This window comes from Dermacentor andersoni, chromosome 6 (genome assembly GCF_023375885.2).
Source record: "Dermacentor andersoni chromosome 6, qqDerAnde1_hic_scaffold, whole genome shotgun sequence".
Classification (NCBI taxonomy): domain Eukaryota; kingdom Metazoa; phylum Arthropoda; class Arachnida; order Ixodida; family Ixodidae; genus Dermacentor; species Dermacentor andersoni.
The window spans coordinates 76,478,899-76,497,096 of record NC_092819.1 but is presented as its reverse complement, the minus strand read 5'-3'; the positions used below and the strand labels follow the sequence as shown (position 1 = coordinate 76,497,096).

General features: G+C 45.0%; 1 protein-coding gene across 2 annotated transcripts in view; it reads right to left on the bottom strand.

Annotated features, from left to right (window-relative positions):
- LOC126522407 (thromboxane-A synthase-like) overlaps positions 1-18,198 on the bottom strand; it is a 55,156-nt gene that overhangs the window by 15,435 nt on the left and 21,523 nt on the right. For both annotated transcript variants that reach the window (XM_055066399.2, XM_050171158.3), the window contains 10 exons: positions 16,128-16,180; positions 14,876-14,972; positions 13,784-13,909; positions 13,320-13,554; positions 11,922-12,061; positions 9,556-9,694; positions 8,088-8,178; positions 4,419-4,527; positions 3,356-3,444; positions 2,075-2,215 (listed from right to left, as the gene is read on the bottom strand). In XM_055066399.2, the coding sequence (XP_054922374.1) occupies positions 2,075-2,215; positions 3,356-3,444; positions 4,419-4,527; positions 8,088-8,178; positions 9,556-9,694; positions 11,922-12,061; positions 13,320-13,554; positions 13,784-13,909; positions 14,876-14,972; positions 16,128-16,180 (1,220 nt within the window). The remainder of the gene's footprint in view (positions 1-2,074; positions 2,216-3,355; positions 3,445-4,418; positions 4,528-8,087; positions 8,179-9,555; positions 9,695-11,921; positions 12,062-13,319; positions 13,555-13,783; positions 13,910-14,875; positions 14,973-16,127; positions 16,181-18,198) is intronic.

Below are 18,198 nucleotides of genomic sequence, written 5' to 3'. Positions count from 1 at the left end.
TGCGAAACTATATATACGATCACTAAGGGGCCTCTCCATATACGAGTGTCACTCATCTGTGCGTGCGATGCTCCGTTTGCGCAGTATTAAACGATTACATCTGTATGAACTTTAATGAACACCAGTCACGGACTTTGTGTCCTCAACACCAATTGTTGTATAATGAGTCAGCCAATACTTTCATTTGCGTGATGGTACCCGCTTACAGACAGACATACAGGCTTCACACGCACTCGCGCGCGCATGTTCCAGCAAGCGTGTCGATGGGCCGGCGTTACCATTTTGCACATTCCGTCGCGGAGACAAGGGGAATAAATTTGGCTTTCGTCCTCAGCTTCTGTTGCTACGGCAACCTGCAACTAAAGTTGGGGCGCGTGCTACACATCATTTTGCTTGCCACAAAATCAGCTCCTAAACGCTCTTTGACGATTCGCACCACTGTATTTTCAGAAAAATAGGTGCAGTATGGAGCAGCTGAATGAACGTTCCTCATACTTTGCATGCATTCGGTCATTTTTTCTTCACCATGAGGCCCTTTTGCAAAATTAATGAAGGTTAAAGTACTCGAAGCATGCGCCAACAAAACATCGATTATTACTATTTGAAACACCTTGCTCTCGACAGCACGTATGGGCCTCAGCCGGGCCCGACTTGAGGCCGGGTCGGGTCGGGTAGGTGAAATATTTTTCGGGTTAGGGCCGAGCTCGGGTCTTGCTTTGTGCCACCGGGCTGAGCTTGAGCGGGCGACCTTTTAAATGTACCGGCTCCGGGCCGAGAATCACGGCCAATGCAGTGCTCTACTGTGGCTCTCATTAAAACTCGCCTTGAGCAATATAGAATGAATGCCGGCTGCTGACTATACGTTTTCAAGCAATTTCAACCATGCGGACATTTCATATGCATTAACAGTGCCACCGTATAGGTCGCTGTCGTCATAACAACGATCGAATACGACATACAATAGCACATCGTTAAACATAACCTTAAGGGACCGGATAAAAGATGTTCCGATTAACAGGAGTTCCGTTAGCTGAGAAATATTTGCAAGGGTGCAGCACTGTATGCCATACACAGTCTTAACATTTTTAGAAATGTTAGTAGACATCCATAAGTGAACGTAGCAGCAAGTTTGTCCCACGGTTTGGGGCAGGCTGGCGACTTCTATTTACTAGGTTTGCTACATAGTCTGCGTTTGGAGGAGCCTACAGGCGACGCATCAAAGCAATAACTGCTGCTCTTAATGCTGGAGTTGGTGGTCGAATTAGGAGGAGGTCGGGCCGGCAAAGTCCAAATAATAGAAGGATTCCCTGTAATGCGTCCCAGATTCCGGTCGCTCTGATTCCGGCCGTCTATGGGGGTGAGTGGCTCCCTCTTAGGGGGCGTAGTTGCTTTGGCATTGCGCTGCTGTAAGCGCCTGAGGGTGCGGGTTCGAATCCCCACCGCGGCGGCTGCGTTTCGATGGGAGCGAATTGCAAAAACGCCCGTGTCCCGTGCATTGGGTGAATGTTAAAGAACCCCAAGTGGGCAAAGTTATTTTTTTAGAACATGGTTTCGAGCTATGTTTTGGGGTTCCGTTTACAGCCAGCTGCGGAAATTTGACTTTCTATTATCGAAATCTTTTCTTTTTTGCATCGCCTAACTACAAAAGCAACCAATTTGGAGGCTGCCGTTCCGTTTAACTGGCAATACCGTTCAGGTAATTTCCATTTACTGAGACTCTACTGTACTGGTCAGGTAAAGCAAGACGTCTCCACGAGAAGACGCCTTCAACTGAACGCTGGCACACATAAGATCTGAAGAGGATGAACCAAGCGAAACACTGCTGAGCTACGAAATGAACAGTTTTTGCTTTGGAATTCGAGTGAAAATATTTAAAATAATTATACAGCCTTATCTGCGCTAAATATTCCGCGCTTCGTATATATGCCATATCTTTCGAAAGCTATATCACTGCTGTTGCTTCGGACATTACACAAAAACTGCGGATATTTTCAGCGCTAGTTTATTGTCTTGCGACCGGAAACACAGCTGCTGAGGACTATAGACAAACACAGCGCACAGGTTATCTTCTTACCTGTCAGGATCGAACTTGTCCGGGTTTTCCCAATGTCTCGGATCCCTGTGAATGTACTCGACAGCCGCCATCACAGCCGTGCCGGCGGGGATGCGAATCTTGCCGTACTCTTTGTCCACCACGGCCTCCCGCGTCACAAACCTGGATTGACATGGGTATGATGCAGTCGTCACGTAAAGTGACGGACATGACAATTGCTGCCTTCAAAAAAGAAAAAAAAAAAAAAAAAAGAAGCGCTCGACTGTGCAGATGGTTAGTTGACTCCGGGATGGTGCTGTGTCTTTTATTGATCTGCTATGAAAGAAAGTCACTGAGTCTTTCGGAAAAAGGAATCGCTCGTGTCTCGTGTGCTTTTTACAAGATTTGCAAGTTGACGCATCAACGCCAAAATCTTGAATTTTCGTGGGATATTTCTTTTGCCGAAGTGTGTTGTGCCGGCGGCTTTTACGAGCTTGAATCTTTCACAATTTCCTTCTGGCTTTGTCTTTTCGTTTTGTTGCTTCTAAAGTGGCCATTTGTCGTTGCAATTTGGTATTCTTTTCAGTTCTTTTTGTTTAGCAGCTTTGTAGAGGAGGCCTGAAATGAGCGCATTCTTACATATGTACACCTTATGGGAATAAAAAAAAAAATCCCAAAAGCTATCGCCATTGCTATGAAGCAAAAAGTGGCCGCTGTTCAGTAACGTACAGCCAATTTTCTGCCACTTGTTGAGTGGCAAATGAAATTATTGATATGCTTACGTATGTTCTGAAACAATTTAGGGCTACGTATTTTAGATACTAAATTGTTGGAGCAAACCGTTTTTAAAAATAAAGGATTAAGATGAATTTTCATGTCTTAGTTTACCTTTGGACCTGCCGCACCGATTGTATGGGCTTGTTTTAACATGTATGTCCACGTTTTTTTTTTCACTACCATGTGGAGTCATCCTGCTGTAAGCAGGTCAACATGCAGAATACTAAGCCCCTAGCGAGCGTGCAAAGATAGAATAATACTGAGAGGAGAATAATGACCAATCTTGTAAAATTAAGTTTGGATGCTTTGATTCGGTGATGTCAACGCGTGATTTCAACATATGATGATAGCATTAGGAAAACGAAACTATAAGTAGTACATAGCTGCTCCAAAACTGCACAAAGCGCCTTCGTTTATATGTGTGAGGTTCCTGAGCTCCAGAACACGCAAAGCATAACAAGATGTCTTATGAAACAGAGCATAAGTTTTTTTTTTTGCCCGGTGAATATTGTAATATTGAGATTTGGGTCAGTAATCCATACTCACGCGAAGGCTGGCGGATACATCCTTATCGTCTCTTGAATAACGCAGTTCATGTAAGTGAGTTTCTGGATGGTGTTGTACGTTATAGGTTCCTGGAAGAGAAGCAATTTAAAAAAAATAATAACACTTAAAATTTGGAGCCATAACATAATTGGTACTGTGTCTGTAGCAGACAATGGCAGCGGTCGTTTGAAAGGCAATTAATCTAGAAATATACCGTGCCTGGCAGGTCTAAAGTATTCCCGTTTCGACAAAGGCTATTTTGCTTCTAAGCTCGGCCGGAAGCATGCATCGAAATACACCAGAGCATTATTTAAAGAGTATCAAATATAACAAAGTACAAGTGTCAAACATCGTCGGAGTCGTACGCTTTCTGGACAAAGTTGAACCGGCCTCGGTAGTGTCGTTTTAGTGAAGTTCGGCATAATGTAAACGAAGGCGTGCTACCTAAAGAAAATAGAAGGATCTGCACACTCAGTGTGTGCAATCTCGTTGGATGCGCTGTATGAACGGCACTGGTCCCGGCAGAAAGCACACTTCCGGTGTGGCCGCCGATCGCAAATTCAAATTTAGAACGTTAACAAGCGATTTGCACTTTGTTGCATGTGTTAAGTCGCTTAATTAATCAGTGTATTCAACTTTGAATTCGAAATTAAATTATTCAATAGAAATTGTGGTGTCGATTCAACAATATAAATTGTTGAATCGATAAACAACGCGTCTGATTCGTGGTGGGTTCAAACAGTGAGTTATCTATTACAATATTCTTGTAATAATGTCATTAGTCGATGACTGATGCTGCCCACCTGATAAAAAGGGGATAGACGCACAGGACGGGCGCCTGCCATATATGCGTTTTGCCACCTTTCCTCTAAACTACGAACGAAGAAGAAAAGTACCAGTAGTAGTAGTAGTAGTAGTAGTAGTAGTAGTAGTAGTAGTAGTAGTAGTAGTAGTAGTAGTAGTAGTAGTAGTAGTAGTAGTAGCAGTAGTAGCAGTAGTAGTAGTAGTAGAAGAAACACAACAACAACAACAATTTAGTTCGTGTGAATCAGTCTATACGTACATCAGATCCTAGGACGGAGAACAGCTCTTCCCTCATCTTCTCCTGCACTTCCGGGTAGTGCAGCAGCATGTGAGTCACGAGCGACATGGTGTTGCTCGTGGTCTCGAATCTGCGTGATCAGCCGGGGAGAAGCATGCAGAAATTTCAGTGGCGAAGGGATCGGAACATTTCAAGCGAGAAGGGCGCACAATTTCTTTCTTTCTTTCGTTTCTTTTTCAGAGATTAGGTCGTTCTAGCGGACCTCGCTTTCCCGTGTGCACCCTTGTAAATTTCAAAATGAAAGCGCACGAGCATCGACCGCACCTGCGCAACGCTGCTCCCTTTGGGAAGCAGAATTGCGCGCAGGTCCGCCATCTTGCGAGCCGAAGCATCCAAGATATGCAAAAAAAAAAAAAAAAAAAAATGACGCTCCTCTTGATTGCAAGAGAGACGATCGGCACAGCTTCGGCGACAGTGCGCTGGCTTTCATTCCCTGTCATTGTCGGCAGCACAACTTTCGTTTTAAACATAAAATGAGAAAAACTTGCACAAACAACGATTGCCGATAAAAGAAGTGCTACAATTTTGCTGTACTTTACATGGGATCATTCATTTAAAAAAAAGTGAAAAATTTCGCGTTGATCGAATTAGATCACACGTAATAGACGCCGGAGATGGCTGCGAACTTTTGTACTGCGCAGTTTGATATATTATATTGTGTTCACCTGCAATACTAACACGCACACATTTTTTAAAGATCTTCTCGCGGTGATCGTTTTTCACCGGCTAAGCACTGATCGCTCGGCGCCGCATAACGCGCGTATACGCGTATCGGAACTGTGCTGAGTGTTCTCGCTCATTAGCTGAATGTTGTTCCTTCTTGATCCTTGGTTTTACGAACCCATTTTCCTGTCGTTTGCCGAAGTCACACCGCAACAAATCCGCACCGCGACTAACCAACCCGACTTACATATATTCACAGAGGGTTCGTACACATATCAGGCTCTGCTGGAGCAGCTTTTATAGTTATCGATCAGATCGGTTTCGTAACGCGTGAAAACAAATTGAAACTACAAGGTGCAACTAGTGCATATACCACTCAGATAATCGCTTTCTCAGAAGCATGTACTGTTGATTAAATAAAAAGAAAGAAAAGAAACATATCATAATAGCACTGTGCATATATACATTGTCTACCTTTCTTTACTCACGATACTCACCCGACTTACGACGACCCGCTCCGCGATACACGCATTCAAACAAGCTTTAGATTCCTCTGCTACAACACGCATGGCTAATATCGTTAATGCCATAAAAACAACAAAAAAAGACATTCTCGGCAACGAATTGGCAGATATCGCTGCGGCATCGGGCTGAATTATTCGTCCGCTGAGAGTACACACTTATAGTTGTATGCAACATCAAAAAGTCGCCCGGTCACCGCCTGGACCCACGACAATACCGACGCCGAACTATTTCAATGGATAAATAGCCCGTCTTCAGTGTCCCATTTCTGTCCGCTCCGGAGACCATTGATTTCCCTCGTAACTGCACATGTTTCCCTCGTACGCACATGCCTTTTAGTTTTGCCTGCGTCGATTCCATTTCACCGCTAAAAACAACTGGATTTGTGGTTCACCTTATGAGCGCATTCTATATTTCTTTTATTTCTGCCCTATCACTCCATCCATCACCACGCAACTGCTCGATTCCACCATCAATACACCCATATAAGGGCTTCGCATTACAAATCATGCATACTTAACTGTAGGTAGAGAGCGCTTCTCATAGGCGCATCACAACACATAAACCATCTCATGAAAAATAATCACTTTTATAAACATCCGATATCTCTTACTCGTCTTCTCGCTAAAAGATTTTACCCGCTTCGTTATTGCTCCTTTTTTTTTGCTTCCAGTTCCCCTTTCTACTTCATTTAACTTCTTTTCTTCCTCTTAACAGGCTTTCCTATTTCCAAAATATCGCTGTGTACAAACGATAATGGGGAATATCTCCTGTTTCTGAGTCAAAAACTGCTGGTTTTTCCAGCCCTTCAATGTCCCTGCTCACGACTTTCATATCCTTCTTCTAATTTACCCTCATCTCTCTTTTGATACTACTTCGCTGTTATACATCACCTTGCCTATACGTCTTCACATTCACCTTTCATTGCTTTTCAGCATATTAATCTTTTCAATTTCAAAAATTTAATCCTTTCTCTCGTACCGTAGCTGTCTTCGTTCTTTGTGTTTTGTGTCACACTTCCAGGCGACAGTTCAGTCCCTTCCTCCTGTCAGCTAGAAGCCACAACACCAAGGTTACGATCAAACTAAAGCCACACCGTCAAGACCAGCACCATCATTACCACTGTGACGAACTTTCGTGAAGTCCTCTTCCTTTCATATCTTTCATTTCATGTTACTTTATAATATTTCTCATATCATTAATAAAAAACAAACGGACGGGATTTTTAAGATTCCACGCAGACTCATACCTAAATTGTTGCAAAATTTTCCCAAATTTACTTGTGGATCACCATGCCCCTAGTTATTTCAGTTTAGTCGAGTTTGCGCCGGCTATGTCCTGTCGGTATAAGCTATGGCCTCCCGCCCCTTCTTTTTCTTGTTTATTATTCTTTTCTTTATGCATGAGAGGTCCCAAGAACGCCATACCTACGTTGACCTTTTGTGATGGCTCATCGTTAAAGTGTGCTGTCTCTGACATGTGGTGTTGGAATTGCTTATCTGTTTACTCATTCCTGTAAAGCCTGCGGGGCCCGGAGAGCAAATAATTAAAATAAAATTGGAGCGCAGCATAACAACTCAGCGCTGACGGTCATGAGCACGACCACGGGACGAAGCGTAGTCTGCATATAGCGAGAAGTCGAAAGCGTATTTTCAGAAACGCCAGTTTTATCTCAGATGTTATGCTGCTTAGTGACCTCTCGCTGCGAAACTAAAAAAAAGACACATTCTTTCTTTTAATAACTCTAATCAAGGAGATGTTGGTGCCTGTTAAACCACACCGGCTACTCCGGTTCTTTTAATTCATAGATGAGCTAAAAAAAGTTTCATACAAAAAAGTGTAGAAAGAAACTCCAGTTGGTGCAGTTCTATGGTTCACATATACGCAACTAAAAAAATTGTTTTTGAGCAGTTCCCGAACATTCGAGGGTTCATTTTAACGTACACACAATGATCCTCGTTGACGGAAAACCCCGCACACAAAACAAACACATAAGAATTACAGGAACGTGTTTTACAACCGCGTATACATGCACCCTTCATTAAAACACTATTCGATTAAGAAACTGTTCTCGAGGGCACGCACTTTAATACTGTATACATTCAACACAAATTTTGTAAACGGCAAGAACACACGTCAACATAGCCTCGTTGAATGTAAACAACTGTAAACAATGTAAACAAGTCACAATAATAGATTTACGTAGATAATTGCAATGATATGCATGAATAAATCTACTGATGCAGCAGTGCCCGGTGGCCGCATTTCGATGGGTAGGTGATACGCTAGAACGCCCACGTACTTAAATTTAGGTGCGCGTTAACGAATCCCAGGTCTTTAAAGTTAACCCGAAGTCGCCCAATACGGCGTGTCTCATAATCATATCGCGGGTTTGGGGCGTAAAAAATTGCGGAATTCTGGATAGCAGTGATAGATGTGCCTTACCCTGCCACTAGAACCACGAATGCATTCTGCGTGATGTCGTCGTCATCCAGCACAGCCTTGTTGAAGACAGACACGTTGCCCTTGGCGCTGTCTGCACAAGACACGTATACGTCAAAGTCAAACCTCGATGCAGAGATGGCCCTGGTTGCAGATAATTACTTCCCTAAGTCGGAAGCATCAGTAAATTGGAGGACCTATTAAAATAAGCAACAAAGATAGAGAAAAAAAACTATAGACAAGGAGCTATCAGTTTTCGCATGTGAGGGTTCAGGAGCAGCGCAGCCTGCTATGAAGGAAGGCGCATTACAGCGCGCTGCTGTATGATAAAGTGACGTACAGACATCGGCTATGTTGTTCAGCTCTGAGATCGAGGTTGCGGGAGCGTCTGCCGGCGGGTGAGCCAACGTCGTGTTGAAGGCTGATTGAGGAGAGTTTGATGCGCTCGCATTTTAGCACAGCTTAAAGAGCGCCAGTCGTGTCACGGTTACTGCCGGTCGCTGTATTGTTGCGTCCCTATGATCAAGGCGTCAGCTTTGGCATACTTAATGTCCATCTTCCTATGTTTACGCTTTCTGAAACTATAGGCTTTTTTTTACGCCGACCGAAATGTTGTTGCAGTTGGCCTTTTAACTCTTCATTGGACTGACCTGTGTCTCCAGAAAGGCAAGCAACACTCAATGCCAATGTGTACTGGCGCGCGCCGTCGCAGAATCTGAACTCGCAGGGCAAGTCGGCGCGCTAATAATTCATGCATACATAACGTTATATTCCAAACTAATCGCTCGTCCTCGCTTGCATTCCAGAATGCGCAAGAATGTCAGCGTCACGCGCTTTATGTGACGAGATAAGACTCGATCAGCATAAAATAGTCGACAGCATTCAAGAAACTTCAGGCGCAGTCGGCACTTCTAGTGCCAAAGGGCAACTTGACAACAGTCATTAATCCGGTGGTAAAAAAGTCACCGGCCAAAAGTGAAACAATGTGTGCGTGACAATATAAAATGCCTAAATTGACGTTTTTAAGGGGCGAGATGCGATCATTTGACTCGGTTTTCATTGAGGTAAAATCATCACATTTCAATCCGGACTGCAGTGTTTCCGTCTATTGTAGTAAGTGTGAAGAAGGGTTTGCTCGATTTAGAACACATGCTTTGGCGCTGCTTGGCATTGGCCGGTGATGGTTCTCGAGGTGAACAGTGGTGGCAGCGGATGCCACAGTGAAGTGCAGGCAGACCAACTCAGGGCAGTCCAGAGGGCCCGTGTGACGGCAGAGGTGCTCGGCCTCTCTGTGCCGACGTGGGAGGGGTCCGCATCAGTCCCAGACTGATTACTCGGCAGCTAAATAAAGTTCTTCATACCATATCATTCCACAGGCATGGCGTCACAGTGTCAAGAATACAGTTTTGTTCGACTGCTGGCCCGATGACCATATCCAGGAAAAAAAAAGAAAGCGAATTTAGTCGCTTACCGGCGGTTGAGCTGGCTCCGTTCGGCAGTTCCTGCTCGTTCTCTTCCCCAGCCGTCAGTTGGGTTGACGTGACGGAACCGAGGTCGACGCGAGACTCCTTTGCGTCGATCATCAATTGAAGCAGGTCCTTTTGACGGAGCTACAATAAAGTGGCGGGAAGATAATCCGGGTTTCTTTATAAATAAGCTGTCGGAATGAGGTCGCAAAATGTCCGCAAGAGCGCATGTAAATGGGCTAGTCATGACGTCTAAATTCGTACTTTGCGCTTTTTCTTTGATTCGTGCTGCCGTGCGAGCTAATTTGTAGTGACGGAGAGAGAGCGGGGGAGAAAGGAGGAGAGAGTGGTATTCATTATGAAGGAAAAGCTGAGCGTTATACGCCTGTGCTAGCGTGTTCAAGAACGTAAATGATGCCCATTTGTTCTTGGACGGTTGCCTGCGTTATGTCCGTTTCTTTCTGTCACCTCTTTCCCACACTTCAAGCCAGACGGTCAAACAAAAAGAGCAGAGAAGAAAAAAAGGGCGCAGTAGAAGTCCTAAAACTAGAGCAGGAGAGAACTTTGTAGCCTCGAACAAGTGCGAGTATCGAATAACAGCTAAGGCCCGGATTCTGTGACTGACCAAGAAGCTGTCGCGCGACTGAAGAGTGCGTAATTTTTGTCGAGGTTGGTGTAAGTAGTGTACCATAAGTGTAATAATATAACCAGTGTATATGACGGCGATGGTAACCATATTCACGGAGCAACAATTGTCAGCGCTGGTTTCACTTTGTTGTCGATAAAAGTAATTTCTTTCTTAATGATACGGAAATGTCGGCACGGCTATGTACATTGAAAATACATAGCGTGCACATAAGTATATACGGCGCGCGCGCGTGTATTTGCACATGTGTGTTTCAGTTCAAACAGAATAAAAATTGCTCCTCGGAGCATATTCTGCCTGTTCAGGTGAATTACACTTGCACTCTACAAAGTCTACAATGTTAGCAACCTTTCACTTCATAACTTTATTCAGCCGATTGAAGAAGGAGATGTGGCCCACAAATACGTGTCATAAACACGTGGTACAGTTACACATGCAGTCTTATACGTTCATGCACATAGTTCGTGTATAAAAATGAGTAGCTCAGTAACTAGCGCACGCAGAACGATGTTGCGACTGAACAGCTCAGAACACATTGCAAACAGACTCCATTTCTAATCATTCACTTTAGGGCGTATGGAAATGCAAAATGGAGGCCAAGCAGTTTCGAAGTAATGTGTGTGTTCAGCAGAAATCATCTAGCATCACTTTCGAGTCCACAAAAATGTGCTGCAAAATATATTGTCGTCCAAGTGAGATTCCGATTCACTGAGAGCCTCCCACTAGCAATCAAGAACGATATTATTTGCAACACCATTACATCTCTTAGCCCGTTTAGGTTACGTATAATAAGAAGCTCGTGGTGGTTGCGGGGTTTCTGCTTAGATCTCTACGACATCATTGTCACGTAACTTCATTTCTCCATTTGCAACAAAATGTTTCAGTTATTCCATAAAGGCTAAGTAGTAATTTTTAATTGCCTACCTGGAAGATATGATTTATTGTGCGAATAACTTACGCTTCTTTCAGAATCGCACAAGAAAAGAAAGGTGGAAAAGCGTTATCCGATCAAGGCAATTAAAGAAAAGTGAATAAAGAAACTGTGCTCTCCCGTTTTACGAAGCATTGACAGCAATAGCAAGGTTTAGCGTTGCGCTTGAAATACTAGCAGGGCGCTGGAACTATGCGCGGGCACGCCAATATTTATGGCATCATTGAAAGCTTTTTAACACGCCGCATAGGGCATATAATTGCATCGCATCGCAAAGAGCGCCGCTAGTGAAATTGCATAACCTTCAGATTGTGAGCACTAATAGTGTTTTGCATTCTTTAATCGACCAAGAATATTTAAAATATCAGACACGCGCTGTGAATGAACTATCTCGTTACGTTTGCTTGCATGCTGCAAGTACAAAAAAATATTGCGAATAATTCAGTCAAAAAGACAATAACTTGTTTGAGCAACTTTAGCGGTTGAATGTTATAGCATCTGCGCCTTGCACCTACGGCACAGATGAACATGTGGCATACATATGCCTAAATATATGTCCGGAACATCACGGCAACGCCAACGCCGAACATTTGCCAGGAGTGTCGATCCACATAATTGCAATCGCAATATAATAGAAACCGGTGGTACGGGCGTGTGTTATGGATTAGTGCTTCTGTGTGTAGCTTTTGGATGGCTGTTAGCGATTCCACGTATTTCCTCAGTATTTTGCGCGGCCTCCGTGTTGGAAAGCTATAGTACCTGTAGTTCCGAAGGACGTAACGAGAGTACCTTACCGACGTGTCCTGCTGTCGCTGGCCCACGATTCGCTTGCACTTCTCTTGCACCTCGATGAAAGGGTGCACACCGCTGTTCTTGTAGCGGAGCCAACGCGAGTTGATGAACTTGAGCAGCGCCGCGGAACCCGGAAACGCGGCTGCGCACGTGAGAACAAGTTTGTCACGTATGATTTTTGCTTTCTTTGTTGTTTTGTTTCCTAACTATATATATATATATATATATATATATATATATATATATATATATATCTGTCCTAGTCACGTGTTACGTTACAAACGGACGGACGGACTGAAAGATTTCCGGGGGAAGTAGGCCTGGAATAAGTACGCATTAAAATTGCGCAATATGTCTTTCTCCATATGGTTTTAAGGCTAGCTGTGAAAGTGCAAGCGTCCGTCGCTCCACATCGTGTTCGGCCTGCAGGGTCGCCCCCGTCCCTCGTCCGTGTATGCAACCTCGGGTTGTATCCCGCTCTTTTAGAGCGCAGCTCATAGGCGCCCGTTCCTGCGTTGAGCGTCGGCGTCCCTCGTAACCGAGTGAACGAGCACAGCGAAGGATGAAGGAGTGAATGCGGAGCGCAGCGTGGGTGAAAGACGTCGATAGTAAAGAGAGCGCGATGAGGAAAACGTAGGAGAAGGGTGCAGCCTAACCATGGAGGGGAAAGCGGAGGAGGAGAGTACTGCCAAAGGGTGAGGAGGAAAGCGTTATGCCGCACGCCACACACTCAACGGCGGCCACCAGGCATGCGGCGAGCGCTATGGAAATAAAGCGCAGGCACGGGCTTGGGACCCCCTGCGCATGCGTTACTTCCCCTGCAGTGTTGGATAAAACGTCGGCACGGTTGTGCACGTAGAATAGATAAACGCAACCGAGCAGCGTCTATTACATTTGTGACGCGCAAACCCGTACTAGCGAGTGGTGAAACGAAGCCAGTAGCAGCGTGCGAGCGGGCACGCCGGAAAGCGCGCGCATGCGCGGGAGCAAGGTGGGTCCGAACCAATATCGGTTAGGGAGCGGATGATGGGGGTGCGCGACCATCGGGGACAAACACTGTGACCTTGGACGGCCTCGAGTTTAACCTTTGCTCCGACTAGGCAAAGAAATGCTTTGCATTTAGAAAATAAATTTTTCTTTCTATGAACTGCAACATTATCGCAACACATTTTAAGATCACGCAGAGAGAGAAACAAACAAACTAATGGTACAAAAGAATCACAGAGCAGCAAGAAGTCGCAGCAGTCCCAATTACTGTGGTTAGCAGTGCGAGTGCTCGCCAATGAACAAAACAATAAGCTTTACGAGCTCGTTGTCGAAACTGTGTGCACTATTCTGCCTACTAGCGTAGATAGGCAGCGGTTTGCTCGCTGAACAGTGTGCTGTGGGTTCGCACTCACTGAGTAGCACGGCGATGAAGGAGAAGGCGCAGCCGAACAGCATTCGACAGCAGACCAGGAAGCCGTGACGCGGGTGGTCCTGCAGGTTGTAGTCGATGCCCATGGCGCTCTTGCAGATCACGTCCAGGGCCAGGGCAGCGTACATCTCGCCCACTTCGAACTCCTCCCCCGTCTCTGCCTTGCGGTCGAACTTGGAGACCAGCTTTTCCACGGCTGAGATGACACCCGGAGACATCTGCGAGAGGCCCAAAGGCGGTTCTCAAAGGGAACGCGCGAAGCACAAATGCCACCCTCTGTACACGTCAACAGTAACGAAATAAATAACGAAAGAAGCCTCTACTCGATTGCGAATTAAAACACTGAGGACACTGAAAACGAGAGTAGAACTTGAGTGGCAGCCATCAAGTAGGGGATATAGTGTCTAGCCATGAGCGAGCTGTGGAATTCTCACCATCACCACTCACCATTTTGAGCTTATTGGTGGTGAAAGAAGGAGTGAGCACGCTGCGAACTTCCTTCCAGCGGGTAGAGGTGAGCTGCAGGAGGCTCTTGTTGTGCGGGCTTGGAGGGCGCTTAGCTTGGAACAGGAGCTGCGCGTGACGAATTGGCATCGGAAATAGTGACGTCACGAAAGGAAGAGCACAGTGCGCTATGGTCCACTGATTAGGGAAACACGTTACTGCAGAGCACGTGCGAATTTTGGTACAATCTTTGTACAATGCCCAGGCTTTGCAGGGGACGACTTGGGAATAGGTGGCGCTGGCACCTTCCTACACGCCAGTGTAGTGCGCTGACATATACCTTCAGGCGGTACTTGTTACTCGGATGGGAGCTACGTGAGAGCAGAACATTAGAGTGCTCCCTATTAATGTAGACAATGCTGTACATTGCGATTCCCCTAGTCGATCGATCTAAAATAGCGTGTTCCTGGGAGCTCTGCGTGGTGGAGACCGTTTAGAGGACACGTTCACCTTGCAACTGTGTGAAGCACCTGCAGATGCGGTTCATGGGTGTCCCAGTTGTTGTCTATAGGGTGTCCTAGCCAACGCTGTAACTAAGATTTACAAAAAAAAAAAAAGATTTAAAAGCGCGATGCAAGACACAATTAGGAGACCTATGGTGTTCGTTGCTCAGAGGTCTGACGACCGAACACACTCAGATCTCTAATTCTTGCACAGCGTTTTTAAGTCCCCTTTTTTCCCTTGAGCAGCTTGCCTAACGTTAACTGGGACACATGGTATATATTTACCATACTACACCCGTTCGCTTTGCTTGGTCTGTCGGCATGTATCGAATGTGCGACCTGTGGTGCGTTTTGTTTTGTTCACTGAGTGTAAAATCCTTTTCCAGCTGACACGTAACATACAGGTAAAAGTTGATTAACCCTGCCACCCTCTTCCCTCTCCCTAATTCGCTCAGGAAGAAATTGCCTTTGGTAGTCTTTAAATGGATTTTAAGTTGCCTTCTAACTTCCTTTCTATTATTTTTTTCGCTCCTTCTTAGTTGCGTTTATGTCAGCAAAACAACTGGATGCAGTGTTAGTAGCGCCTACTCACGCCTCTGTCGACAAAGTCTTGGAAGTCCTTGATCTGAATTTGCTTGAGCAAGTCCAGATCTGCCACGAGGATAACGGGACGGTATCCGTTGAAGTATCTGAAAAAAGTTTGTATATATATCCATGCGTAAACGTAATAAACTGAGCCTGCATGGCTTTTTCGACAACCGTATTAGAGTAACATGCTGGATAATCTCGTATGTAGGAGAGGCCATTTGTTTTATAACGTCTGCCATGGCGTCGGCGTTCGTGCAGGGTTTCTCTAGAGATTACAGCTTTGAATTCCACTATATTTGGAGATTCAGTGAGTCACATACTTAGATTATATTCTATAAACAGAATAATGCGATTGTGTTAAGCATGGCGTCTTAAAAAGCCTGTGTTCATTCAGAATCGTAACCCGATATTGTGCGGCAGTGTAATGTTTTACCACGGTTACAGAAGAAAAAAACATTGCACCGATTGAAAAAAATAACGAAACCATTAGTTCTAGTGCTTCCTTCATCGGCACTTGCAAGGTAACCCGAGAATTAAAGAGGGAAATGGCAGTGACGAAATGACGCGGTGTCAAAATAGCTATATACTTAGTAAGGTACAAAATTTTTTAAGGATTGAACTGAATATGTCGTTTACTGCAAATGCTCGGCCGCACGCTAATTATCTGAACCACCTTAAATTGTAAAAACGCACACTACTCTCTGATCACTGCTGACGAAACAAACACTCCCGCGCAGACGCACACATGCACACGCGCACGCACACATGGAAGTACTCCCGATTCTGCTCGAGATTGTATGTACAGACGCAGACACGCATAAGAAAGGTAGCAAATACGAAGTTTTTTGAAGTCGAATTTAATGGGAACGTCAGCCTTAATAGAAGAAGAAACTTCAGCTCAGTAAGCAGTGGTCATTCCGGCTGAGGATACCGCACGAAGTGTGCTGGCGAATAGTAAGACACGAGAAAGATTTTCTGCAGTATGAGTGCACTTTAGCGAAGCGATAGCGGAGGTGCTTCCATTGTTATTTTTTCGCCCGCTGGACACTCAGTATGCCGCACGATGTAGGCTAATAGCTCGTTCTGAGTGCCACTTAATACCCTCACCTGCAGCTCCCGCTGATGTAATAATACTCCAGTTCAGTACGATATCACCATTTCAAGCTCGCTAGTCGACACGGTTTTGCAGCGGGAGAGAAATAGTGCGCAAATATCGGAGCAATCGAGGTATAACAATATTTGCTAAACTGTCTTACCCCACGACGTCACCGTACTTGTCGATCCACTCCCGATAGGCCTTGACTGGAGACTGTAAAAGAGGCGAGTGCAAAAAGCAATGTAAACGTAGGGCCCATGCTGTAAATGTGAAGGCGAATTAACTTACAAGCCAATAACGTTTATTATGAAGAATTCTTTGCGTACTTCTATCTATCTAGTCTCTTGCGCTGATCCAGTGACCCATGCTGTCTCTAACTTAGCAGCTTGTCTACTAACAGCAGGTATGTGCTCAGGGTCCCTGTGCTGTCATAGTTGTTTCTTTAACTCGATACACGTATGTAATCATGGAGGCATTGGGAAATCAAGAAGTACAACAGGCATACGTGAATATTTTGGGAGATATATACAAAGACTCCACAGCTACTTTGCTTCTCCATAGTAAAAGTAGAGATTACCTATAAAAAAATGCAGCAGATTCAACGCGTTCGAAAATATATACGGCGAAGCTTTGCGTGAGGGCATGAAGAGCCGAGGCATAGGTTTGTGTTTTATTAGGCTTTATTTAGGCATTGTAAAGATGCTAATGCAATGCCGCCAACGCTGCCGAGGATGGATGGATTTATGTATGTTATGAGCGTACCCTTTGGAACGAGACGGTGGGTTGCGCCACAAGCTCTTGCTATTATACTACCTAATGTCCTACCCAAGTTAAAAAAGAAAAAGAAAAAGAAACACGATGAGCTCCCACAACCACATTTTCTGACCCTCTATTGCGAACTTTGCTTTTGCACGTCTCCGTTTTTTTGTCGTTTCCCTACTTTTCTTCCACCAATCCTGCAATCGCCTCTTACTAATCCTTAGTGCGGACAAGTTTACTTTTCCCCTGCTCTCGCTGAATCCAAGGGCTTCAAGGAGGCCATTGGTGCCTAAATCGACCGCTGGGCATATGTCTTCACATTCTAATAAAACATGCTCCATCGTTTCCCTAGCTTTACCGCAGCAAGCACATGCTTATTCTTCCTTCTTATATACCGCTTTATAGGTGCGTGTTCTAAGGCATCCTGATCTCGCTTCGAAAAGTAATGAGCTTCCCTTTGAGTTATCATAAATTGTTTATCACAAATAATAGGAAGTGCGGAAGCCAGCGCCATCTGGTGGTGGTGCAAGGAATCCAGTGGCTGTGACGTCGCGCGCGTCCTCTCCTGCGATTGGTTAGCCTATTGGGCAAGAGGACAGCCACGCAGCACCCACAGTCACGAAAACCCAGCGAGGTTCGCAAAGAAAAGCTTCGTCTTTAAGAGGGCTCAGGCAAAGAGACGCACTGTCTCCAATGCTATTCACTACATAATTAAAATAAGTATTCAAGCTATTAGACTGGGAAGGCTTAGGAGTGAAGATCCACAGCCAATATCTCAACAACCTTCGGTTGTTGTCCTGTTGAGCCACATTGGGGATGAACTACAACAAATGATTGATTACTTTAACCGAGAAAGTGTAAGAGGAAGGATTGAACATTAATATGCAGAAGACAAAGGTAATATTCAATAGCTTGGCAAGGGAACGAAAGTTTACGGTCGCCAGTTACCCTCCAGAGTCTGTGCAGGAGTACGTTTATCTAGGTTAATTACTCACAGGGGAGACTGATCATGCGTAGGAAATTCACAGAGAAATAAAAATGAGTTGGAGTGCATACGGCATGCATTCCATAATCCTGTTAGGGAGCTTACCACTGTCGTTGAAACGAAGAGCGTACAATAATTGCATTCTACCGGTGCTAACGTATGGGGCAGAAACTGGGAGGTTAATAATTAATGTCGAGAAAAAGTTAAGGACCGCGCAAAAAGCGATGGAACGAAAAAATGTTAGGCGTAAATTAAGAGACAGGAAGAGAGCGGTGTGGATCAGAGGACAAACGGGGATATCCTATATTCTAGTTCCCATAAAGATACAAAAAAATGGAGCTCTTGGTGCCATGTAAGGGTGCAGGGCAGATAACCGCGGTGGACAATTACAGAATGGGTGCCTTGGGAAGGGAAGCGCATACGAGGACGGCGGGAAATTAGATGTGGTGACTCTGACAGTGCTTGGGATCTGCCTTTTTTACTTATC